Source organism: Sparassis crispa (genome assembly GCF_003851025.1).
Source record: "Sparassis crispa DNA, contig_000009F, whole genome shotgun sequence".
NCBI classification, from domain to species: Eukaryota; Fungi; Basidiomycota; class Agaricomycetes; order Polyporales; family Sparassidaceae; genus Sparassis; species Sparassis crispa.
Genome location: NW_020939756.1, coordinates 1,596,517 through 1,622,102, shown reverse-complemented (window position 1 = coordinate 1,622,102; position 25,586 = coordinate 1,596,517). Strand labels below are relative to the sequence as shown.

Sequence of the window (25,586 nt, the reverse complement as noted above, 5' to 3'; positions counted from 1 at the left end):
CAGTCAGTCACCTAGTCATTCAGACAATTTATTCACTCAGACACCTCAGACATCCCCCAAACTCCACTTCAGCTTACACTGCAGCATAGTCAAGCTTGTAATAGTATTACTAAGACTTAGTTACATAGTAATAGATTCAGGCAAAGCCTAGAATTTGACTGTATACTTTTGTGTGAAGTAAATCTTCTAGTGATAAGAAAACTAGAGCAAGATTTAATATTGAGACAAGGTAAGAGAAATACTATCAGGTTTTACCAACAACTTCTTGAAGAATAGATTCAACTATAATCTGAACAAATAATTGAAGCTAGTATGAGAAAACTAGCACAAGCAAGTACACTGCAAGGTAGAATATTAGTTGCAGTATAGTTATTCTTGAACGAACTCAACTGAGCCTCTGGCTGAGGAATGACAACTACCGCTACACCCAGTATAATTTGGAGCACCAGTCCATCAGCACACTCCTCTCTACAACTAGTTTTATTTAGTTTTTTAGTATTTAATAGCTAACAAGTAATTGTTCCTGCCCCAAGTAACGTACAACAGCGGAACTATCTCCATACATTTGTATGTAGCATTCCTTGTACTTTGCAGTAATTAGTGTCAATGTGTATGTAGTGAAGTAAAATGTACATGCACCATGACCTCCGCATGCTCGAGTGCCTCCTTCAACAAGTCCTCATTCCAGTACTTGCGAATATAGTTTATCTTCTCAGATGGATCAAGAACTGTTGAGCGTGCATGCCTTAGTGTGAGTATCAATATTGAATGATGGTGATATGGTGATGCACGCATGGCAATGGTATATGTTTCTGAGTCTGCGAACCTCTCATAGTACTCCACAATCTTGGCGATATCTGCCTCTAGTGCCTCCATGAAGTCCACGTACTTTGTGCACTCTGCACGAGAAGACCATGCCTTGTGCAGGGCTTTGAGTGTTGGAAGGGCCAGATGGAGGGTCAGTCCTTGATCGGTGGAGAATGCCTGCTGTGCATTATCAGCATGCTGCAGGATGTCAGTTTAAGTAAGTGAATCATACATGCCATGCTGAAACTGACTTACTGCGAGCAGATCGAGGAATGACTTCACATGACCCCATTCTTGATCGGAAAGCTCAAGCTCATCAAGTTTTTTCCTTTTGCTTTGATCCTTCTCTTTGCACCCAAGCTTGAATATGAAGGTGTTGATGCATTGCAACAATCTATTTCGTCAGTTTAAAGGGTGACAGTCTTCTTGTGAACTCACCTCACAGTGTCTCAGCATGATCAAGTATGACGCACATTGAGGACCATCGCACCAGCATGTCTAGCAGGAGCTGTAAGGGGTTCTTGGTGTCCTCTTTCACTTGGATGTCTTTAAACAGTCGCTTGCACTTTGCCAATGAATGTTTCTTTTGTATAGATAATAAGTATTAGTCAGAATATGTACAGAGTTGTGCGATACATACCTTCACACAGATCAATCGGATAAGCCCAATCTCATCATGCTGAGTCACCTGCGGTGCTGTGAGGTCTTCATTGAGCTTCTCTGGGTCAAAGTGTTTTGATTTGCTGTAGGTTGAGATAACGGCTTGCATCGCGAGGTTGATAATATGTGCAAGACAGCTGCATGACAGTGTGAGCCTAGCATACAATGTGAGATTTTTCATGACATACCGGATGCGACACCTTTTGGCATCATAAATCTTACCCATTTCATGCCTGATGTGCTTCACAAACTCTGACATCATTGTGTCATTATTGGTTGCATTGTCACAGGTAATATATCTGATTTGGGAGTAAAGCTGTTGAGGTTTTACAGGAAAAAAATGATATGCAGACTCATCTTATGTGTGATCTGCAATTGGGCAACAATCTTGAATAGAGCTTGGCTGAGGCACTTTTTGTTGTGAGCATTGCTGAGCTGCATGAAGCTGAGAAGTGCAGTTTGCACACTCCACAAGCCAGGTCCGGTCTCCTCTACCCATAAGTCTGTGATAGCAAAGTAGTCATCTGTGTTCGAAGCCTGCCATGTGTTGCACATCAAATTGACAAGCCCTTGCACGGCGTCACTCTATGTCAACAATGATGTCAATACAGAGCACGAGAAATCAACATGTACTCACATTTAGTTTCTGTTGTAACTCCATAAGGCGACACTTGAACATGTCCATGATCTCTTCACGAGTGCATTTGCAGTTTGGTATCGTCACTCCATCCAGTGCACGAGCTGCAATGTTGATCATGTTCATGAAGGCTGAGTGCTCAAGTGCCTGAATTGGCTAATATTATTATGGTCAGACAAGCTGAAGAATGATTCTAGTTAACCACATACTTAATCAGTGGCAATGAGCCATTCCACAGCTGCCTGTTAGAAGAGCACATCAGTATAGGGCACCACATGTGTTACGCGGCAGCGAAACACGAGCGTCTAGTCGAGTCGTCACGAGACAAGGTCTTAGTCTAAGACACAAGTCCGTTCAAGTGACACTTCTGGCGATGTCCTCGCACTGAAGGTCGATCAGAGTTCGTTCTTACGACGCGTAGTAGCTGTCTGCTACTGACGGTCGATCTCAGTCAAAGGCAAGTGAAAAGCTGGTTTAATGGTAACCAGGTCGAGATGGGGATCCAGCTCGACAAGGTCGTCTACTTATACAAAAGGTATCCGCAGTACTACGCAGTAATGCAGGATCGTTCATTGGCTAGATAAGGTGAAATAATGTCTAAGCAGGGTAACAGCGAGGAAGTAATATGTATGGGAAAGCTGAGTAAGGTCGTAAGAGATAATCAGTACTAATGGGGATAACGAGTCATGTATCAGAACGAGGTAAAGATGAGGCATACATGCACGTCTTGCATGTGCGATAAGAAGAGGGTTCGGAGTTGGATCCGGTGTAACCCTAGACTAGGGGTTCTGGACATCTGAATAAAGAATCGGAGGTTGCGCTCCGATGAGTCACGTGTTGGATCACGTGGTCTGGTAACGTAAAGGGAACAAAGAAAAGAAAAAGAAAAGACGCGCCACAAGTGAGGAGCGTTGTAACATCAGCTCCCATCTAACGTTTCTTGTCCCACAAGAAATATTGTGATCTTCATCGTCGTCGGGGGCAGTCGCGGACATAATGATCTCCTCCACATCTGTAGCATGTCCGCCGGCTGGTTCGTGATCCTTGTTCGGGGATACGTCCATTCCTGTAGGGATGACTGCGACGCGAAGAAGTGGATGCAGTCGAGAAAGATGGTTGGGATAACGGAGATCGTCCACTGGGTACGTGCGAACGAGGAGGGCGAGGTCGAACGGGAATTGGTTCTGGCGACGAGCGAGGAGTGGATGCGGGTATTCCATTAGTGGTGTATCCGAGGATGTGTCCGATGTCTTCGTCCCCATGCTCCCTCCAAATCTCCTGTGCTGTACGAGTGACCGTACTGCGCATTAATGACCAGACTTGGTCGACTCTGGTTCGGGCTCTACTCGTCCTTTCCTCTGCTGCGATGAGCTCTTGTCTGGCCGTCTGCATCCACTCGACCATTTCTAATGCTCGTTGCATGGAAACCACCGCTTGTCGATCTTGCGGGCGATTTCGTAAGGCGACGAGGATATCTGTGAAGTCGACAGGAACACGGATAGCCGAGACCAGACGTGTGGCAAATTCTTGTTCGTCCGATGCGTGACTGAGTTCGATAGAAGGTGAGGGCGATGAGGCGCGGATAAAGGGTGTCTGTGCTCGAGAGGGTACTCCATTGACAAGCGTAGGCGATGCGGGTATGCTCATAATTGTGGAGGCGACTTCAGCGAGTATATTGTGAACAAGGTCGTCTATAGCGGAAGTGGGCATTGATGATATATCGTCTTCTCCCCTTTTTATACCTTTCGGTCGTTAAGGGGATCGCGGTTATCTGTGATGTGAAATAGAACGTCGTGGATCCGGGTAATAATCAAATAGATGAAAATCCATTGGACGATAAAGAGTATTCCCACAGAGATAAGAGCTGCCTGATCAGTTCCAGGCATCGTTCTGATCACCCCAGCCGTTAGCGTGCGGGCTGTCTCGCGTGAAGAGTGTGTGTTCGACAAGTCGTCTGATAAGGATTCGGTGGATGATCCAAAGAAAGGCGAGGGTTGTGCAGTGAAGGACGATTAGGAAGATGATGAGGAAAACCGTTGTGGTAGTCATTCCGGGTTTCTTCTCCTCTACTGGATTCCCCTGGTCCTTTTATATGCATCGAGGATTCGCTTGGCATTCTGTAAATTGTGGGTAGGTTCCCACGAGTTTTCTGCTGAAGAATATCCCTTCCACTTGACTAAGTACCTCAGATGACCTCGGTATGTCTTGTGATTCAGGATGGCTTCGACTTCGTACTCTTCTTCGTTATCAACGACATCAGGTGGTGGGTTCATGTAATTCGGACCATGTATGTCGTTTTCGCGATAAGGAGATAGAAGGGCGGCATGGAATACGGAATGAACTCGCCAGGTCTTCGGGAGTTTGAGACGATAGTTGGCCGGTCCGATGACTTCGGCAATTTCGAATGGCCCTTCACGCTTTGGTGCTATCTTGCGCGAGGCGTAATTGACCTTCAGGTTCCTCGAGTCTAGCCAGACCTTCTGTCCTAGTGTAAACTTCGGCGATCCTTGTCTGACTCGGTCCGCCATCTGTTGTCGGGCTAACTCGTGCATGGCTAGTGCTTCTAGCCTTATCTTCTGCAACATGTCAAGCCTGGATTCAACCGATGGAATGTTCGTGGTCGGAAATACGGAAGGGAGTCCACGTGGTTCGTATCCCATCATGATGCGGAATGGGCTCATCTTCCGTGCCGAGTGTTCCCTTGTGTTATGACAAAACTCGAGGTCTGGCAGGCGGTCGGCCCATGTTTCAGGGTTGTTTCCGCAATAGAGTCGAAGATAGATTTCCAGCTCCTGGTTGACTCGCTCTGTTTCTCCGTCCGTCTGAGGGTGATAAGCTGTGCTCATTGATGATCTGATCTGGAGTAGTCGATTTAACTCTTGGAAGACCTTGGATGCGTATTGAGGTCCTCTATCCGAGATGATTCGGTCGGGTAATCCAAATCGCGAGTATACTTTGTCATGAAAAATCTTGGCCGTTCCTTCAGCTGTGATCGTTTTGAGGCAGGGCGTAAGAATCACCCCCTTCGTAAGGTCATGGTCTACTACGACCATAATTGAATCAAAACCGTTGGAAACGGGGAGGTCGGTAATAAAATCAGTGGTGCAACAGGAAAATGGTAATGCGTGTGGGTCGGTGGGAATTGGTTCCAAAGGAATACGAGTTGGATGAGTATTCGGTTTCATTTGTTGACAGGCGGCACAGCCTTCAACATAATTGTAGACAAATGTATACATGCCGGGCCACCAGAATTCACGACGTAACAGTTCAAGAGTATTGAACTTTCCAGGGTGACCCATGGCAGGGGAGTCGTGATGTAGTCGAACGAGGTCACGACGAAGAGTTTCGGATGGTGGAACGTAAATCTTTCCCTTGTAGAGGATGACACCATCGCGAACTTCCCAGTCGGAAAGCGATGATTTCATGGGGAATGGCCCTTTGTGTGCAATCGCTTCGAGGGCTTCGTGAACAATGAGGTCTTTTGCTGCGTGATTCCTGATTTCGTCGAATAGTGTCGGGGAAATGGATCGCACGAATAGTGCGTTGGGTAAAAGAATGCGATCTTCGTTGTCACTTTCACTGTCATCGAGTCCATTACGACGAGAGAGCGCATCAGATTGGATCATCTGAGTTCCAGGGACATGGATGAGGTGAAGATCAAATTGTGATAATTTGAGACTCCATCGTGCTTGTCGGCGGTTTAACTTCTGAGCTGTACGGAAGTACGTGAGGTTCTTGTGATCACTGCGAACTTCGACGGGATGGGGAGAGCCTTCAAGATAATGGCGCCATTCAGTGAGGGCTCGAATGATTCCGAGGAGTTCGCGGTCGTAGATTTCGTAGTTCCGTTCAGCTGGATTGAGTGTCTGTGAAATGTAGGCACAAGGATGGAGGTCTCCATTGATATCGGCTTGGCGTAAAACTGCACCCGTAGCAAACTTGGAAGCGTCGGATTCAACAATAAAGGGTTTTGCCTTGTCAGGCAGTAACAGTACTGGGGCGGTACTGAATCGTTGCTTCAATGTGTCGAAAGCTGTCTGACATTCTGTTGTCCATTCAAAAGGTGGAGATCCAGCGACAGTGCGCGTAAGATTCGTCAATGGTTTGGCAATATCCGAGAAGTTGGCAATAAACTTCCGATAGAAGTTTCCAAACCCTAGGAAAGAGCGAACACCTTTTACCGTGGTTGGTTCAGGCCATTCTGCAATTCCTTTAAGTTTGATAGGATCCATGCCAATGTAGTTTTCTCGAATGATCATGCCTAGGAATTCGACTTCTTTAACGTCAAAGAAACACTTTTCCGGTTTAAGGAATAAGTCGCTGTCTTTAAGTCGTTGGAGTACGTGTCGGGTTCGAACGTGATGTTCTTCCAAATCGTTTGAGAAGATGAGGATATCATCCATGTAAATGACTATCCATCCCTCATCGATCATGTCCTTGAAGAGTGCGTTCATCATCATTTGGAAAGTCGCCGGGGAGTTGCAGAGTCCAAAGAACATGACCATAGGTTCGAAAAGTCCGCGATTCGTCTTAAATGCACCCTTCCATTGGTCACCATCTTTGATTCTGACATTGTTATATCCGGAGCGTAAGTCCATTTTCGTAAAGATCGATGCGCCTTTGAATTGATCCATAAGGTCAGAAATGAGCGGAAGAGGATAGGCGTTCTTCACCGTCCCTTCATTCAGGTATCGGTAATCCTGACAGGGACGTAGTGCTCCGTCTTTCTTTCCTACGAAGAAAAATGGTGAAGCCATGGGAGATTTCGATGGTCGGATGTATCCTTTTCGCAGATTTTCTTCCAGGAAGTCATCCATCGCTCCTTGTTCTTTGAGCGATAACGGATAGACTTTACAGTCGTGTGGAATAAAATCGGGTTTCAAGTCAATGGCGTGGTCCCAAGGTCTGGTTTCTGGAAAGCGTTCAGCTGCTTTCTTTTCAAAGACGGACTTCAAATCGTGGAGGTAGTTGGGGACCAACTCCTCGACGGTTTTGGGTTTGTCTACAGCTGATGCTTCCTTGTGTGCCTGTTGTGCCAATTCTTGTGATTTTCCGGATGGTTTGTAAAAGACCGTATTCTGTGCGTTACAGAATAATGGGGATCGAGTACTGTGTGTCATTCTTCCAATGGCGGGGCCTCTTCGTATGGTGAAGACTGTGGTTTCAGTCTCTTCATTCGTCAAAGGTGACTCCTTCCTGATGGGTTCAAATATCCCAATAACTGGCTCTCCTGCGATATAGGATATAACTAGATCGTCGTCATCGAGCTGATCCATAGGGGTTTCTGATGGTGGGTCATCTGGTTCAGTATCATTCCGCACTGCGGGTAACTCGCCACGCTCAGTGTTATCGGCTGTGATTTCTCTAATAGACTCCGAATGTCTAAATGAGGTAGGGGAAGTTTCGGTGGTGATTAACTCTGGGAGTCCATCTTCCTTGAAAATCGAAACTTCTTCATCTGGTGCATCTTCGACGGTGGGTTTCGGTGGCCATTTGGCGTCTTTACCAAACCAAAAGTCACCGGTTTCCCAGTTGATCATTGGATTGAGGCGTTTAAGCCACGGCATGCCGAGAAGTATGTTTTCTTTGCCAATGCCGGTCAAGAGGAAGCGAGTAAGTGTCTTCCTTCCTCCGATTTTCATCATCTTCCAGGTACAATGAGTAATGGTGCCCATTTGATTTGGTGTGCCATCTGCATTCATGACTGTAATCGGTTTTGGTAATTCCCATCTGATGAAATCGTTTTCTTCCGCAAAATGAATGTTCATGAACGTTTCGGCTGCACCGGAGTCGATCAAGGCTTCTGTTGTAACGTCTTCCTTTTCTCCCAACGAAATATTCACAGTGATTGAATTTCCGCTAGTGTTACAAATAACGAGGGGAGATACGGTAAGATGCGACGGTCCATGCATTACTAGTGGCCGTCGTCTCAAAAACCCAATTGGGTTCGTTCTTCGTCAGTCATGTCGTTGAAGACGTTTCGCACATAGGCGATCTGTTCCTCTCTGGTTTCTTCCTTCGACGTCTCCTTCTTCTGTGCGAGGTCTTCTCGCATCTTCTTGATCCATGTGATCGTGTCTGTGTCTAACCCGGGCTGTATCGTTCTAGCACGGGTGAAACTTCCAGACTGGGGGTGAAATTGTCTGTCGTTGGCTATATGGCCCTTCTTTCCGCATAGGAAACATAGTCCTTCTTTCATTCTCTTCTGTCGCTCGTCTGGGGATAAGCGCGAGATACTGACACGATCAACATCCATCGCGTTTGGATCCTTTGCAGAAGCCGAGTAGTAGGGACGATGGACAGATCGGCCCTTTCCTCGCGTCGTCGTAGTGGTTCCTCGCTTGAAGATCTGAGCAGATCTCCATTGGTTATCAAACCGCGAGGTGTATTCGTACCACTTGTCAAGTGTCTTGGGCATGCTTTCCATCCCATATATCCTTTGTCTGAGTGGGTCGTTAAGTCCCCACTTGAAATACTCGATATTTCCGGCATCTTCTAGTTTCGCCTTGGATTCAAGCGATCGGAATTCGGCAATGTAGTCGTCCGCAGTACGAGTTCCTTGCTTGATGTTACGCAGCAAGGTACGAGCGGTTTCTTCAATATTTTCATCGCCAAATGCTTTGTTCACACTTGCAATGAAGTCTCTCCAACTCCCATAAGAAAGGAAGTCATCATTGGTGAGTTCCGTTTCTATGAAGCTCTGTGCCCATGATCCTGCTGTTCCTCCTTGCATGTGCGATAGCACGAATGCGATCTTCTGATTGTCCTCCTGGTAGACATGGCTATTTCCGGCCATGTAATTCTTGCATTGGTTTATAAATTCCCTAAGCTTCGAATGGTCTGAACCGTTGAAGATCTCGGGTTTTCTAAAACCAAGTTCCTTCTGGCTAACATGGTGACGTCCTTCATCCATGGTAACTGTAGCCATCGGTGGTATGTAATCGGATATAATTGGTGCAAGAATCGGTTGGGGTACGGGATCCTGGACAGGGGGGTTCCAAGGGGCGTCTGGTCTTTCTCCTGGATAAGAGATAGGTATGCCGCTGTCTGCGATGTGTGATAGTACGAGCCCTCCAACGTTATGGGGTAGGCCTGCTTCGTAGTCACCACTTGGGTGATCAATGTGTTGATCTGGTCTGATGAGTAAAGGTCGTCCGTTTAAAACGTGTACGTTCCTCTGTGCGTCCCACTCTGCCTGAGATGGGAGGAGATCGATGTATTGCTTGGGAAGAGCAGTCGGGTTGATAAAGTTCAAATCCAGCGTGGATAAATTCCCCTGTGTGGCCTACGTCTACACATAGACTGCACACCGTCCTTAACTAAGTGGGTTCGTTCGTCGTCGGCTAACAAGCCTGTAGAGTGTCTTCTGTCTTCAAACTGGTACACCTATTTGCTGATTGCTCGAGTGATTACCTCAGCCTCCTCGGCCTATTGGTCTCTCGGACAGACCCCTCTCCGAAGATGAGTGATCAGTCTATCCCTTCAGCTACCTCGATTACAGAGTAATCTCAAACGGTGCTTTAGCAATCGAATCGGGTGTATCGTTCAGTCTTCAAGGTTCGGTCCGGTCGGTAGTTTGTTGTTAGACTCTAGGAAGTCACAGAGAGTAATATGATCTCGACCTAATGTTACGCGGCAGCAAAACACGAGCGTCTAGTCGAGTCGTCACGAGACAAGGTCTTAGTCTAAGACACAAGTCCGTTCAAGTGACACTTCTGGCGATGTCCTCGCACTGAAGGTCGATCAGAGTTCGTTCTTATGACACGTAGTAGCTGTCTGCTACTGACGGTCGATCTCAGTCAAAGGCAAGTGAAAAGCTGGTTTAATGGTAACCAGGTCGAGATGGGGATCCAGCTCGACAAGGTCGTCTACTTATACAAAAGGTATCCGCAGTACTACGCAGTAATGCAGGATCGTTCATTGGCTAGATAAGGTGAAACGATGTCTAAGCAGGGTAACAGCGAGGAAGTAATATGTATGGGAAAGCTGAGTAAGGTCGTAAGAGATAATCAGTACTAATGAGGATAACGAGTCATGTATCAGAATGAGGTAAAGATGAGGCATACATGCACGTCTTGCATGTGCGATAAGAAGAGGGTTCGGAGTTGGATCCGGTGTAACCCTAGACTAGGGGTTCTGGACATCTGAATAAAGAATCGGAGGTTGCGCTCCGATGAGTCACGTGTTGGATCACGTGGTCTGGTAACGTAAAGGGAACAAAGAAAAGAAAAAGAAAAGATGCGCCACAAGTGAGGAGCGTTGTAACAACATGCTCCTTTGTCAGCTTCTCCTTTAGATGTGGGTCGAGTCAGCCCTGAGTGTCAGCAGTTGCTTGTTCATGTCGCTACTTAGCATCCTTCGGAAGCATAGACTGGAAGTCCTCTTTAGTTGCCCACTCCCAGTATGCACTCTACAACTGCTGGATGGATAGAGCTCAAGAATGCACTGCATATTACTCACCACATGCATAGCCTGCAAGTAACAGTGAAGCATTGACATCTCATTTGTAATTTGTCTGAGGGCCCCAGGGTGTTGAGCCTCTTTGCTGTTTTTTTGCTATTATAGAACTCAGTAGTTGTGCAAAATGCATTAAAAGAGCCATACCAGCATTTATGGCAGTTTCAGTACTTTTTCTCATCCACCACTGTGTAGTACTTTGAAAAACAGTGATCAATATCACGACTTCAATTTTCGTGGCTCATTGATGACTATCACATTAATGTCCTTGAGAAATCCATTGGAGTCAATTTTGTCGGCCTCACGAACATCCCTACACCCTGGAATCACCAAAATTATTCTTGATGCCTCACTACATTCATAGGCACTTACGATTCATTGGACTTGCAGTACATTCCTGTTCACTATCTTTACCTCCCTTTGATTTTCAGTGCTTTTTATCTATATGAGTGAGAGTGAGTTTGCTTCGCACAAAATTTTCGCTGCACAGACAGACCATGCTTCTTCCTTATGTAATCTACAATTTCAAAGCCCAGGTTGTCTGACAGAAGCTCAAGATCTAGGTCTGCAGTGCTCACACCATGCTTCTCTAACAAGCTTGAACAAGGTGGGCCAGCCTCGGAATGTCATTGTTGGTTAGTCAGAGAGAGATCAAGTGCGAGAAAGTCCGCAGTTGCTGTGTTTGATGCTTGATCATTGCCAGAGGCCTCGGCAGCTGTCGCAACAAGCTTTGCAGCTGCAGCCGCCTATTTATGAGTGAACAGCTCATGCTCCACAGTGTTCGCAGTATCAGTAATTTTTTGCAGATGGAGCAGGGGCCCACTTGAGACAAGTTTCAGTGGCAGCTGTGGTGCCATCAGCAGCTGCAGGATCTTTCCATGGGGACATTAGCATCAAGGTTGACAGATCCAAGATACTGGACAACAGTATCCATTCGTGGGTGGTGCAAAACTATATAGATCAGAACTACCTGCCAATAGTCCAATTATAGTAATTTTACTCCTTAAAGCCCCAGCTTGCGGGCTCAGCTCAGGCTTGCAGGAAGTCTGAGCCAGGCCTTGAGCACTTACAAGCTGTCTTCAAGGCCCGACTCAGCTCAGCCCTAACTCGGCTCAGCCTGGCCAGGCTTATGGCTTGGAGCTGGGCTTTGCACATCACTAAACATAGGTGTATAAGTAGACCTGTCAATGGACTCATGTCTGTCCTGCAGTGCCAGGTGTCAAAAGCTCTTTTGAAATATGGCCGTGAGATATGCACTGCCACATGTCGTATATTGATCAGAGCCTACAAGTTGAACAAAATGAGAGTGATACAAAAGCAGATTTTCCTACATGTTTGACATTAATCTTCTGTGATAGCTTTTGTTGTAACATCAAAAAAACCCAACTTTCTCTTATGGACTTATTTAGACTTTTGGGTCTGACAACTCTTATTTAAGGTCATAAGTGTTCAAATAAGTCAAATTTCAGACACTCAGAGAATATGCCTTAGGCCTTTTTGTCCTTATGTTCTTAAATAAGGACCATAAGTCCATTTAAGTTATTTAAGTGCCCTTTTAAGAAAAAGTGAGGTTTTCCTGATGAAGCTCCAGCACATGTGGCAAGCGTGATGGATGTGTTTATTCCTCGCCTATGCAAGTGTGCGGTATATCTGATACATTAAACTGCTATGTTTCTCAAGGCTGAGAAGAGATGAACTTTGTTGACTTAGCTCTTACTCTTCAGTACACATTCCAAATATTGCGTGCATCAGGCCCATCCTCACTTTTGTAGGTAGCTGTGATTGAAGCTATGCTCTGTACTTGTCTGAGTGGTCTCAGGATCAAAATTGCATGCATGGAATCACTTAACTGGCATGAAGGCTCAAGGCCTGCATAGCTGACCAGTGCAGTGGTCTTGCTCTTGAAGATTGACAGATATTCTGGAGGTCTGCATGATATGACCATGGAGCAGATGCTGATCAAAGGGTGTACTTACTGCTTTTTTGTGCACATTTCTCCTAGTACTGCGTTGGAGCAGAGCATTGAGTATTTAAATCTCCGAAGATGCTGCACATTTGTACCAAAATTGACGTCTGAGTTTGCATGCGATCCAGATCCTGAAAGCAAGAAGCACATATTGGCAGTACTAGGTTGTCAATTGTGACACTTTCCTCGTACCTCATGTTATCGATATGCGGATCCTGATAGTAAAAGACATGAGGATGGAAGGAGGACATTGATGTACAACCTGCACAATGCTTGCTGATACAACCGGGTGGGCAACAGAAAGCCTCCTGAATATTTGGCCGACATGTAGTATTGCAACAAGCCTTTCGTGGTTTTCTGATGGAATCAAGCAATTTGTTTCTCTTGTGGACTCATTTCTATGTTTCGTCACTTTCCCGTAGAGTGAATGGTCAATATTTACATATGTTCAGATGGTTACGATCTGGATTTCACTAACTTTATCTCTTCAGAGACTTTTCTGTGTTTACTTGATCTCTTGACCAGTATTAGACATAGACTAAGGTTTATCAGACACTCACGCATCTAGGTTGTATCGGCCATGCATGCTGGTCACAGCAGTACCTCCATGTGACATTCAATATTGCAGACTCAGAGACTCACATGACCATGTCTGCAAAAAGTTTAAGACTGAGATTACAGCCTGCTTTAGTCCGGATTCTTCTCTCAGCTGTGCTACCTCTCCATCAGCAAAAATGAGAAAATATTATATAAGGTTACACTGATTACATCGGGGTAGTAGGTGTTGTGTAAGTTACAATGGACTAGTAACATTTACACTAATTAGTAGCCAAAATAAAGGTAGTAGAGGTCTATAAAAAGGATTACATAGTACAGAAATTGATACACAAGTTACAATTAAAATACACATTGTGGGAGAGTTGTCGCACAATGTAACCCAAGAAAATAAGTTGTGAAGTCAGAAGAATTTCTAGACACCTACATAAACCTACATCGGATGTTGTAAGGGGCACCTGTTGGGTGTCTACTTGCGCTTTGTGAACACACTCCGAGTTTGCTCTTCTGTCATTTCAGGTCCTCGAATACCGCACCAAATGCATGCATTAATGCAAAGCTTTCGTTCAGGCCCTCACAGTGAAAAGATCTGAAGCTGTTTTGAGGCAATGTTTGAGGCAAGTCTGAGGCTAATCTCGACACACCATGACTACTGTCCGCCAACAATTCTTGCCACTCTCACTCGCATATAAATTTGCACTCTCTCCCAGTTCAATGCTCCTCCCAGGTGAGTGCCTTTACATGCAGCTAACTTGTACAGATCGTCATTTCAAAGGGCTTGGTTGGCCACTCATTGCCACTCTGGCGGCGCCATACAGTGCATTCTATATCAAGCTCTATTGTTATATGTCCACAGCTGAAGCATGTTGATTTTTAGTGTTGTTCATTATCACACTTTGATGGGCACACGGGTTTTGGTGTGGTGAGTTGGCCTAACTAGGTCTAATGTAGAGCACTCTGTATGCCTTGTACTGTAGCAGTAACAATAATATATTGTGACATAATTTAAAATACTCCCACTATTGAGAATTATGAGACCGATCTGTCAGTTTCAGTCTGTTTAGGATGGTCTGTGCCTACATGGTACACTAAATTTTGTAGGAAGTTATATGAGCTTCATAACCTGGAAAATTTTTTGAGAGTTTATAACTAGTTATACTAGTTGGCAACTCTGCAATTTGGCTCAGGTTTATGATGCAATGTATTCCTTGGTGAAACAATTCCGTAAGTTACATGGAATTACACCTTTATAATCTCTTTAGAGAAAATTCCCATTTTTGCTGATGTCTGCAACTACAATGACATCCTCTCTGTCATTGTCAGAGTCTCTGCTATAAGCTTGGCACATCACTCCCATCTGATCCCCTTCTCGACTGCTGTGCCATTGAATGTATTGTGTGTACAATTTTGATCCATTTGTGTTTCCAGGAAGAGGTTCACTCATCACGATGTGGAGCGTCGAGTATCTAGAAATGATCGCACTCCTTCATTCAAAGATTCAAGCTTTCACTATTTCAAGTTCCATGCTCTGTTTGAAGATTTAATCGTAGAAGGCACCATAAATTTTCCATGAACACCTCTTTCTTGGTCTTATTCTGCCTAGCTCGACTCGATCTTCTGTTCAGAGTCACGTTCTTTGTCTGGGTCTAAGAGAGTGGTGTCACACTCTATCACCTGTCAAGTCTGCTTGCTATGTTCCCTACTACTCTCCTTCCTGTCACCTGTTACACAGGTTGCTACCTACCTTTTCTTTTGTGTTACTCCATCAGAAAACCCAACTTTCTCTTATGGACTTATTTAGACTTTTGGACAACTCTTATTTAAGGCCATAAGTGTTCAAATAAGTCAAATTTCAGACACTCAGAGAATATGCCTTAGGCCCTTTTTGTCCTTATGTCCTTAAATAAGGACCATAAGTCCATTTAAGTTATTTAAGTGTCCTTTTAAGGAAAAGTGGGGTTTTCCTGATATCTGAGTATTGTAAGTCAACATTCTCGGTGACATGCTTTTGTGGCCCATGGAAGTCAGTCATCTGCATCTTGGCATGTGGGAACGGATCCCGACTATTATTTCGCTCACGAAGATGTTTGAGACTCGGGCGCAGATGCTTGCTATTCGCGTGTGCACGTATACTTCGGGCGTGTACAAATATGTGTGTTCGCCGATTGGCCGACTGCTACAGAATTCTTACATGATCGCGCAAACTGCATACAGGCAAACAAATTTACAACGATGTCTCCAACAACGAGACCTCTAGTAATTATACTCCCCCCATCAACCCACAGGCACCACTACATACTACTACTCGTCGCCTTACCGAAAGTCGTACGCATTGGAACACAGCGAACCCATCGACATCTCGATCATTGATCTCGATCTCAATTGACCAGCCTCGATTGTTAACGTGCGCCCACACATAGGGGCCGACCAGTCGGTGCGCCTTCCTTTCTGCTCTGAATAACGAATGCGCTGGCCTTCGGAGAAGATGCTGCAGAGAAGATTGAGCTCAAATCAATGTGGACATGGGTGGGGAATACCCATCTCTAACGAACCTTCCGAGCGGTCCCGCCAAGGAAGGAAAGTAGTGGTGTTGTCTAGTTTTCTCCTTCGTCTCCACTTAGGCTAGAAGACGCTGCAAGCATCAGACGGTTGTTCACTGTTGAGGGAAGATAGAAGAGAAGATCGCAAGAGGAATTAATACTGCTGGATGCACCAGACATCCAGCGAATAACGAAGACACGCACAATACCCAGTGATTGCAAGATCACAATATGCGCTGGCGCCCGCGTCCGCACCCCGCGAGGTCCACCACGTCCGTGTTGCGGTCGACGGCAGGCGTGAACGGGAACGACGACGCAAGCGCGAATGCGCCCTCGAACGTTGGGTGCAGGACTGCGCGTGCGGGCGAGTTCGACGTGAGCGCGACAGGCGCAGCACTGAGTCGACTGCGGCGTGCGGGCGTCGACGGAGAAGTTCCCGCCCGTGCCGGAGGACGCCGCGGAGAGGAGGTCCATGTTCGCTTTTATTGGGCTGCACGGGAGGGGCATTAATGATGGTATGAAACGTAGGGATTGGGAAGAGATGGGTGAAGAGAACATACCCATTGCTGGTGTGTATCTCGACCACGGTGTGATTTCCTTCAGGGTCGTTCAACATCCCGACCTGGACGGAGATGGGCGCATTGGAGGTGTGTAGCGTGAGGTAGGACGAGGGGTTGAATGAGCCTTTGATCGCGCTGAGGGTCGTCGTGACGTCGATGTGTTCTCCGAACAGAGACTGCAGCGGTATTGCCCAGCATTCAGAATCCAGCAGGAGAGGCAAGAGGTAGGGGAACTCACCGAAACGTCGTAACCTATGAACGCGCTGCGGAGGGAGACTCTGCCGAAGTACACGCTGTCCTTCAGGTCCCCAACATGGTGTGCAAACCAGGGCAAATGTGTTTCGAATTTGTTGATGAAGAGAGGGGACGGGTGCGGCGGGCAACTTAACCTTGATCTCGAATCAAACTTGATGGTGCCGCCTGCGAGTAAAAGTGGGTGCCTGCAACAAGTACAATTAATCCTCTCCAAGTCAACACAATCGACACCAGGATATACTTACGAATATACCGACGCCGTTCACCCCCTCCGCAGGCGGTTAGGGCGCAGACCCTTGTCAAGGCGAACTCATGCTCGTGGTCGAAGAAAGCTGTGATCTCAACGTCCGCGACATCGGAGCCGGCGCTCCCTTCGTCAGTGATCTGAACAGAGCCGCTCGCAAAGGACAGACTCCCGTGGGAGACGAGGTACAGCACGTCCGATGAGACCGGCAGCTCGAACGAGGTCGTCGCGATATGCAGGGTGTCCCAGATGGTCGGGATGGCCGTGGAAGCCCTCATAGATGGACCAGTTTGCGTCGCGCACACAATGCTAGGGGACGTCTGTTGGAGGCATGTCGGGGCCCAGGCTGTGTCTCCTATCGTGGAACTAGCACGACGGTCAGGACGGCTGAGAAAACGAGGCTTAGGGCCACTCACCATGCGAGCGACATGTGGCACTAGCTTCGCGAGGTGGCTGAACAGGATTATTGCGAAAGAAATGGAAAGAAAGGCTCGCAGCAAGCGTTTGAAACCTGATCGCTTTGGCAAAGGCCGCAGACCAGACGGAGAGTTAACGCAGTATACAGCTGTGGTGCAAGGAGCAGGCAAGAGCGGGGCCGACGCGCCCTTCTTGACCGGGAATGCAGTCTGCGTAGCGTCTCGCATGTCAGTGTTAGGATCCATTGTGCTGTCAGTCTCAGACGATGCCAGGCCGATCGCAGGACACGGCATATTATACTCATTCGCTATGCTGCTGCGCACTGCGGGTTGTGAGCCTGGTGCGAGTCTCATGTCTACACGCACATGCGATCATAATCGTGTTAATACCGCGCCAAGTGACTGCGCATTTGTCCAAGGACAGACGTACCACTGGTGAACACGGAGACTGCGGGTTTCTGATTGAGCACCCAGTGGGAAAAGCTGCGCAGACGACGCTGACAGAACCTGGATAAAATTCAGTTGGTATGACTGTCTACGCACAACTCATGCCGTTCGAGACCGCCGGTGCCGAAGGTTACTACGGTGAAGCACCCTGATTTGAAAGCAGACTACACCTGGAAACTGCAACAAGTCTACACGGGCTACATAGGACTATATAGTAGGGACTTGTCTAGCCGAGTGCTAGCCGAGCCTACATAGTCCTACATAGGCGGCTGTAGACCCCCGAGAAAAACACCAGTTGCAGATGCTACCCCGGCCCCTGTCCCAAGGTCATTGTATTACTGCCATTGCAAATGTCGAGACTCTGTGCCGGCGCGATGCGGAAAAAAGTCACCCTCTGTGATCACAATCATATCGAGGGTGAAAATACTCGCTGAGGACACTGCACTCCTATGTGTTAAATAAGTAGACGAGACTCACACTAACTCACAGGCGCCGCCTGTGGAAAGCGATCTTACACGTGCGCCAACTCGGCTAAATTCCATACTCAGCGATGTATGTTGCCCACATTTGACGTAAAGCGCCCCTACACCATTCTCCACCTCTAATTCGACCTGCAAGATCGCACTGTTCACTCATCATGCAGACCGAAAAAATGCGGGTGTTTGTCGAAGCACCGCCCATAACCCCAGGAGGGGTACGGAGAAGACTTGTGGTGCCTATATTGCGAACGAAGACCGTGGCGGATTTTGCAGAAGTGGTAGCGCGCCGAATTGCGCTGAACAACGATTCAGCTTCGGATCTCACCCTTACTTTGGCTGACGGTTCGATGCTCTTTCCGGAAGATGAGATACAAGACGTGGTCCAAGCGGAAGATGTCGTGCATATCAATTTTGCGCACAACCAGGAGACTGGCAACTCTTACCCTATCTTGAGCCCCAATAGCAACACGCAGCCTACATCCTCGACAAATCCACCCCAAATGTCTCGGGACGCACCAGAACACAGACGAAACGAAGACACGTCCGCGTCTTTCACTTCATCGAGCAGCGAAAAGCGAGTACGGATTGCCTTGGTCACACCGAAATTGGCGAGAAATGTTGGAAATGCAGACATTGCCAGGGAAATGGCGTTCGGAGGCAGTGCTGTTAGTGTCAAGCTCACTATGGTATGCTTTTGTTCACATTCGCTGGTGTCGATATGTATTCAAAATCCCCTGAATTAGGACATTGTGCGCAGGGAGGCCGCGCGCACCTTAGGATGGCTGGAGAATCATGATGTGACGGATGTAGATCGGCCCACAAACTCAGCGTGCGATCACATTCATGGAAGCTGCGCCTGCACTGTTGCTAACCAAATTGTCGCGCGTAAGCGATTTTCTGCGTGCTGTCGTAATATTATCTCAACACCATGTACAGAGGGGCGATTCGAACAGTTTCACTGCCCGAGAGAAATAGATGGGACCGTTTGCGATGACACAACTTGTCCTTACTCACACGCGGCCATGGGTACGTCCACACATCTTGAACCTCCTGCAATGTCTTTGTAATATTCTTTCGTCCAGCGTCGGGAGATTTGACAGGCCATATTGCCGATATCCAGTGTAAAATTTGCACTGAGCTATTTGGTAAGCTGGTTTCGTACGAAATCCCGCAAACTCGCTAATTGTCATGCAAACAGGATTTGCTTGCGAGAAGTGCTTGCAAGCAGAACAGACGTCGACACCACTGCGAATGTATGGCGGAGATATTGTCCTCTAGTGCAGGTGAGGCTCATTGAAGCTCGTGGTGACTCGAACGTCATCTAACGTTGAATTCAGAATGCAGGGTATATAGTTTTCTGATCGTCCCTGTAAGAACTAGACCACTGATAATACTGGTTACGTTGCTGCAGTTGCAAGCACATCTTCCATGCCCACTGTTATTTTGCCAAGACTTTCAGATCTCAAGGATGCCCTGCTGGCTGTACGACTTCATCTATCGGTGTCGAGGCCATACCCTTTGACATGCAAGGTATGTCGTTTACTGGTAGATTGTACACTACTGATGCACGTTGGCCGCAGTACCGCATCTGGTTGTGGTCCATTCTGGATCAATTGTTGAGAAAGTGCCAATACCCATGCGCTATCTTGCTGAACATGGCGCGCAGATAGAGCTGACAGATGAAGATGGTACGACAATCGACTGTTCGTCCCGCTTACACCTAACGTGCCCAATAGTGATGAATATCCTTGCCTCTAAGTACTCAGATCTCGGTCCCGGGCTTGTGGTCAGAATGGTGAGGCATTACGACGTTTTAGGGAGTCTTGATGCATTATTTGATGCACACTTCCCGCACAGTACGGCAGGAAGTTTACAGGGTACGTTGTTTCAAGTGGTTAATTCCATCCATATTCTCATGTGTCGTGTATAGCATGGTTTCATTCCGACACTCAACTGTCGTCTCTATCTGCTGTGCCTCTCGACATGACGTGGATGGCATCCAGCGTTTCGCCTTGAACGGGCCTCCTCTTCCGGTGCTAAGTTCCCGCAGTGCAGTAGATCTGCATACCGCGTTCTCGCCGATCTTGAATGAAGCACCTTATCTAACAATTGAGGACCTTATGCTGGACTATGATATCCCCGATGGCGATGAGATCGTCCTATACGTCAACAAAAGGCCTAAGATCAACACGAAGCCTAACACTGAGCAGCGAGTGGGGAAAGCAGCTGTATACACGGCACGGGATGATTGGGTATGTGATACGATAGTCTTAGAACCTACCGAAGAAAGCGGATTCGCTGACATGATGCCGCAGCAACCCGTAGTACGGCAGACAGATCGAGGAATGGCCGCGTTTCTGTCGTCACTGCTAGTGTTTGCGAATTACCTGTCGTAAGTTCCAAGCAGTGCCACCGCGATAATATAGGCTAACGTCGTATATTTACCATTCAGTGTAGCCGGTAACAGTAACGAGGAAAAGAATATGCAGAATCGAGTTCTCAACCACTTACTAGCCTTGACGCGGTTCCCCCCTGGTACGTATGTGCAACAGATCAAATCGCATGCTGCGCTGACATAGATCCGCGTTAGCTGTGAGGGCGCTATATATCTTGACACTGAATGAAAGTCTTCTCCCCGAAGAAATGCACGCTCTGAGCGAGACTGTCTACCATCTCGCCCTTGACGTGTCGCATCCGTTCGTTACGAAGGGAGACCTGTCTCGGGCGTTTGAAGGTGCACGCGTCTTGTTTGGCGTGCTGATCGAGCGCACAAAGGGAGTGTTTACGTTCCCTGAGAGTGATGTAAGAGCTTCTCAGTCAAAGCTCTTCTCTAAGGTTTTACTCTCCTGGTCAGTGCCCGTATTTCTATCTGGGATATTGTGCTCATCATCGAGCAGTGGCCTTTCTGGAGAGCCTCTTGACGATGCTGTCCTTTATGGTGACATCCTCGTCAACCGTGCTGCGGTGTCAATTAGAAGGCTGGGAGGGGTTCTGTTTGACCCGTCCGTCGGCACACCTGAAGTCACCCCAGTTCCTATCCACGTTCAGCGTCTGATTCAATCCTCGGGGAGAAAAACATCACAACTTATTGTATTCAATGACAGTGTCGAACCTGTTACAATTCTAACTCACTCCCTGAGGCCCAGCACCCTCGCCGCCGGAATCGACAAAGCAAATGTGGAGCTGCAGATTCATGCTCCATTGAGCCTTCGCGAGGTTGTCACACCCGCACTTACTCTAGATGAAGTAGGGTTCAACGCTGTGTACATTGCGCGTGCTGCACCATGCTCTGATGGTGGAGAGGATGGCTTTTTACTGCGGCCTTGCCATGGGGGCGAAGTTGGGTTAGACGTCAATCTAGTATGTTGTATGGCCATTCTTTGTGACTTAATGCTGAGAAGCACAGGTGGCGACAAAGTTGCAACCAATTATTGAGAGACGGAAAGCAATCGGCGAATGGGACATTGATGCTTTTGGGGCATCGCGAACTGATCGTTTGGACACAAGAGAGATTGAAGAAGCCATTGGTACGTTTACTTCCTGCAGAAGCACACCCTACTTCATGCACTTCCTTCCAGTTGTTGCGCTGGATGTGTCACGTTCTATGGAGCAGAAATTTGATGGTGATAGTGACGATGAGGATAGTCAAGTGGATTTTGATGAGATTGCTTTGAACAAGGCCATGGAAGAATTCTCGAAACGCCATCATCAGGCGAGTGATGCACTTATGCAAGGTCAGTTTTATGCCAGTCTGTTTAACCTTGGCTACGTACCACTGATTGTCATTATCAGCGAAGATGTTTCTCACGAGTTTGGACTGCCTTGCTAGTGTGACACGCTATATATGCCATGGAGAGACAACATTGCATTCTGGATCTGGTCGTCAACCACGTGTGAGGGCGGAAGAGGCTCTCAAAGAATTAGTAGTCATATATTCTCGGATGCATTCGGCACAATTCCGAGTTATGGAGTTTGCTCCGATAAGATCCTTCAAGTGGGTTTTATTGTGTGCCTCCGCATTAGCCGTCATTCAATTATTCTGCATACAGCCTATCGCGATGGGAGGATTTCATTGCTGTGGCTACTGATAACCTCACGAAACCACAGCTTCTGACCTACCTAGTGCAACAGGCCGCGGCGATCAAAGAAAACGAGAACCTTCTTGCTTCAAATGGAGTCCCTAAAGTAAGACAGTCCGGTTATTCCTCAGCCACGAGCGCTCATTGGGTCGAGTCACTAGAGATTTATTGATCCTCTTAGTGGAGAAGTTATGGTCGACCCAGTCCGTGCAAGTGATGGTGGGTTGCATCGCTCTGAAATCGTCTTCCCGCTGGCCTATATCTACCTCTTCAGGAGTCATTTACGAGCGATCTCGGATTAATGCTTGGCTTGAACATCGCTCAACGTCACCTATGGATCCAACAGTACTCATTAATTCGACTCTCGTTGCCATCAGTAGTCTGCACAATCCGATTCGAACTTTCCTGGGTGGACGGCCCCGTGCATCCTTGCAACAACATCAGCAACCCTTGCTTATCCGCGTGAAAACCATGTGGGGTCGTGTGCTAGAGTACGTTCTCAACACCGAGGCGAACACTATTCTATCCGTCCTCTTTGAAAACTGGTTGTTCACTGGTCGCGCACCTTCAGTTTCATGTTTATGGCATGGTCAGCGCTTTCCATCGTATAATGCGGACCACTAATGTACTGTCTGTATACCCAGGGTTGACGGATTGCGGTGACGGAAGCATGCGTGGGCGACGGCTCGAACCAGCGTCCTCTTTACGTAGCTTGCCATCTCAAATGCAAGTATTCAGGTCTACAGAAGGCCTTGGGTTTTCTCTCGATGTTGTGGAGCTCAATCACCGAGGTCCGTATATCTATGCAGCGTGTAGGCGGCAACACTCTGATGTGAGAACCACAGTGTGGAGACATGTCCCTGACAACGCTGATCGTATACGGAAGGATTCGAGATCGATGAGCAGGTAAGCATGTGCCCAATTGTCCTTGTCAAGTATACACTGCAATGTCATCTGCGTAGGTTGGATATAGTGAAGCAAGCCTTTGAGGCGTAAGTCTGTGCGTCCTGTTCAGTGGTTTCAGCGTATGAATGTCCTTCCGTAGATTCGTCAACAAATCTGAGGCCTTTGACCACCCGATAGCTATTGGTAAATTTAGTGTTCCCTGCCAGGCATGTCTATTCAGCCTCCCTTAGGTTTAGTCACCTTCGGGAGACAAGTTCACGAGGTTCAGGTGATTGACTTGGCCTCTTCCTGCTGGACAGACTAATCTTCCATCCTGTACTGCAGGATTTGACATTGCTGAAGGAACGATTCCGTGATAGCCTTAGAACAATTATGGTTTGTCATTTCTATAATCCGACGCTACCTCTCTTGAGAGCGTCTCTACAGGCAGATGGCGACACTCCTTTGTTTGACAGTCTTTCCGTTGCGCACTCGATGCTGCAAACTTTCAAAGCCGAAGTATGATGTTCGATTCAAATATACGTCTGTTCTGTATTGACACATTGTTACAACCAGCATCCTACTACAGCCTTGCGTATCATATGTTTAACTGATGGCAAGTGCTACTGCTTCAATGTATGATGGATACTTACCAATCCTTCACGGGCTCATGTGTAGGTTGTGACGTTGGATCCAGTACCTTGCCCCACCAAATCGCCAAGAAGCTGCAGCGATCTAAAATCACAGTCGATTCGCTTGTGGTGCAAACGGGCGATCTCACTAATGTTCTCCATCCAATATCCGTTGTCACAGGAGGATATTCGTTCAAAATTGATACGGTAAGTTGTAATTATAATGTAATGGTTATGCCACGATTGAATGACTTGACATAGCTCGAGAACGCGCTCAATATTGTTGAACTAGAAACCGTGCTCCGCATGAAGGATCGGCTGGAACGTGTACGTTGATCCACTCGAAGCCTAGCCAATTGACCACATACAACTTCTTGTAGCCTCGACAACCCATTGTCCGAAATCCATGGCGCCTTTTGGAGTACAATGATCTTTCTAAGTACCCTGTAAGACGATATCTCATCTGAGTGTGAAGCTACTATTATGTGTGTTTTTCGACAGCTGGATATTGTTACGGCGGACGAATGCCCCGATCGCAAGCCGCACGCGGTAAGAGATCCGTCTGGTATCTCGAAATTCCTGGTGTCTTACAGACGTGCAGCGGTTACATGAACCGTTACTTGCCGCATCGAGGGCCGCCGCTCGGGCCCTTCCACCGAGCACAGACAGGCAACGACGACTAATGCAAGAGCTTCGAGAAGTCATGAATTCACCACATCGTAAGCCAATTGTCAATTTGTGTGGAACACGTTTGATCCTTCATGACGTCTCTTATAGCTGCCATTGACGTTTACTCGGGGAGCGATCTAGCATTCTGGAAAGTTAGTTCCTTTTGTTACATTGATCACTTACTTCGCTAAGCTTACTCTATTATCGTCTAGATTGTGATAGAGGCCCCGAAAGGTGTAGGTGATAACTCTCGAGATAGTCATATTGAATGCTCAGGACTTTCGTAGTCTCCGTATGAAGGCGGAACCTTCCTGGCGTATGTCGACTTCGGCAGCAACTATCCTCAGTCGGCCCCAGAAGTGTGGGTGTGCTATTCCGTGCATCCGTTTTGTAGCTAATAATCATTCGCCAGGCGCTTCATTACACCAATCTTGCACCCGAACATCAACCGGCACGGCAAAGTTTGCCATGCTGCTCTAGATAGAAGCTGGGTTGTCGATATGACCATGAAGTCAGATTTCTTACTCATAGTGTCAGCGCTGGATGCTGACCCGTACTCGTTAGAGTGATCTTGCAGGTTCTATACGGCATTCTGCTCACTCCAGATACCGATAACCCTGTTCGTGCCGCTTACTACATCGTGCTCGATAGCTGTTTTGATCACGCTGTCCTTTCTAGCTCGATCTTCATGCCACGATGGAGTACAACGATGATACCGGTTGGTCGTCGTCATATTCTTGCTCTTGGCGTGCTCACCTTTTTTGATCGGCCTCCAGGTATTCACGCCCAGAGGGTGCACGAGATGGTAATCTCTCAATCGGCGCTCTTGATCCCGTCTCATACCTCTCCACACAGGTTCAGAGACACGCATTGAAGACTAGAGCAGAATGGAAGGAGGTGCTCGAGGCAGAGGATTGAGCACCAGGCTGTTTAGAATCTCGCTATCTTGATTATGAAGTTTATGGCTGTCCAGGCTTGTGTGGTCTAGTGGTCATACACGCGAGCTATGGTTTGACTCGTGATGCTTCTTCGTACTTGCATACAAGTTACATCTTCTCCTAAGTCAATACGTCCACCTTCTCCAGTCGCTGATCAGCAAACCTCTCTCTTCCGCTTGAAACAAAATGATCTTATGCCTGAAATATACGCCGTAGTAGTTGCACTCCTGGCTGAATCGTAGCCTAGCGGCAATGTCGCCCGCTTTAAGCTCGACATCGCGCTGCCCAAGACTAAATGTCTTTCCCAAGAAAAGGTACCCATCTTGGGCAAGACCTTTGTCTTCCGGTCTTGAGTGTCTT

At 47.3% G+C, this 25,586-nt stretch overlaps 3 protein-coding genes across 3 annotated transcripts; 1 reads left to right on the top strand and 2 right to left on the bottom strand.

Annotated features, from left to right (window-relative positions):
• Positions 1–603: 603 nt before the first annotated feature.
• SCP_1005280 (hypothetical protein) lies at positions 604–16,959 on the bottom strand (the record flags this gene model as incomplete). The annotated part of the gene is made up of 14 exons (XM_027762393.1): positions 604–1,005; positions 1,063–1,201; positions 1,281–1,390; positions 1,448–1,604; positions 1,656–1,719; positions 1,821–2,052; positions 2,105–2,251; positions 2,307–2,346; positions 4,289–7,928; positions 8,042–9,389; positions 15,827–16,112; positions 16,183–16,358; positions 16,421–16,622; positions 16,679–16,959. 14 exons carry the CDS (start codon positions 16,957–16,959, stop codon positions 604–606), a joined length of 7,224 nt encoding a protein of 2,407 aa, XP_027618194.1.
• Positions 16,960–16,990: 31 nt separating this feature from the next.
• On the bottom strand, positions 16,991–17,343 carry SCP_1005270 (hypothetical protein; the record flags this gene model as incomplete). The annotated part of the gene is made up of 2 exons (XM_027762392.1): positions 16,991–17,047; positions 17,098–17,343. The coding sequence occupies 2 exons, from the start codon at positions 17,341–17,343 to the stop codon at positions 16,991–16,993; spliced, it is 303 nt and encodes a 100-aa protein (XP_027618193.1).
• An 838-nt stretch (positions 17,344–18,181) lies between these two features.
• SCP_1005260 (hypothetical protein) lies at positions 18,182–25,206 on the top strand (the record flags this gene model as incomplete). Its single annotated transcript, XM_027762391.1, has 43 exons — positions 18,182–18,709; positions 18,767–18,908; positions 18,960–19,049; positions 19,106–19,168; positions 19,222–19,237; positions 19,288–19,306; positions 19,361–19,368; positions 19,435–19,553; positions 19,604–19,711; positions 19,760–19,818; positions 19,881–19,900; positions 19,954–20,275; positions 20,339–20,415; positions 20,476–20,558; positions 20,614–20,872; positions 20,921–21,383; positions 21,430–21,550; positions 21,602–21,757; positions 21,816–22,017; positions 22,073–22,208; positions 22,264–22,321; positions 22,377–22,691; positions 22,747–22,893; positions 22,948–23,008; positions 23,065–23,094; positions 23,148–23,191; positions 23,239–23,276; positions 23,333–23,383; positions 23,435–23,506; positions 23,564–23,603; positions 23,666–23,826; positions 23,881–23,946; positions 24,000–24,065; positions 24,121–24,168; positions 24,221–24,338; positions 24,397–24,440; positions 24,501–24,524; positions 24,576–24,649; positions 24,701–24,799; positions 24,853–24,907; positions 24,967–25,006; positions 25,065–25,093; positions 25,144–25,206. The coding sequence occupies 43 exons, from the start codon at positions 18,182–18,184 to the stop codon at positions 25,204–25,206; spliced, it is 4,734 nt and encodes a 1,577-aa protein (XP_027618192.1).
• Positions 25,207–25,586: the final 380 nt, after the last annotated feature.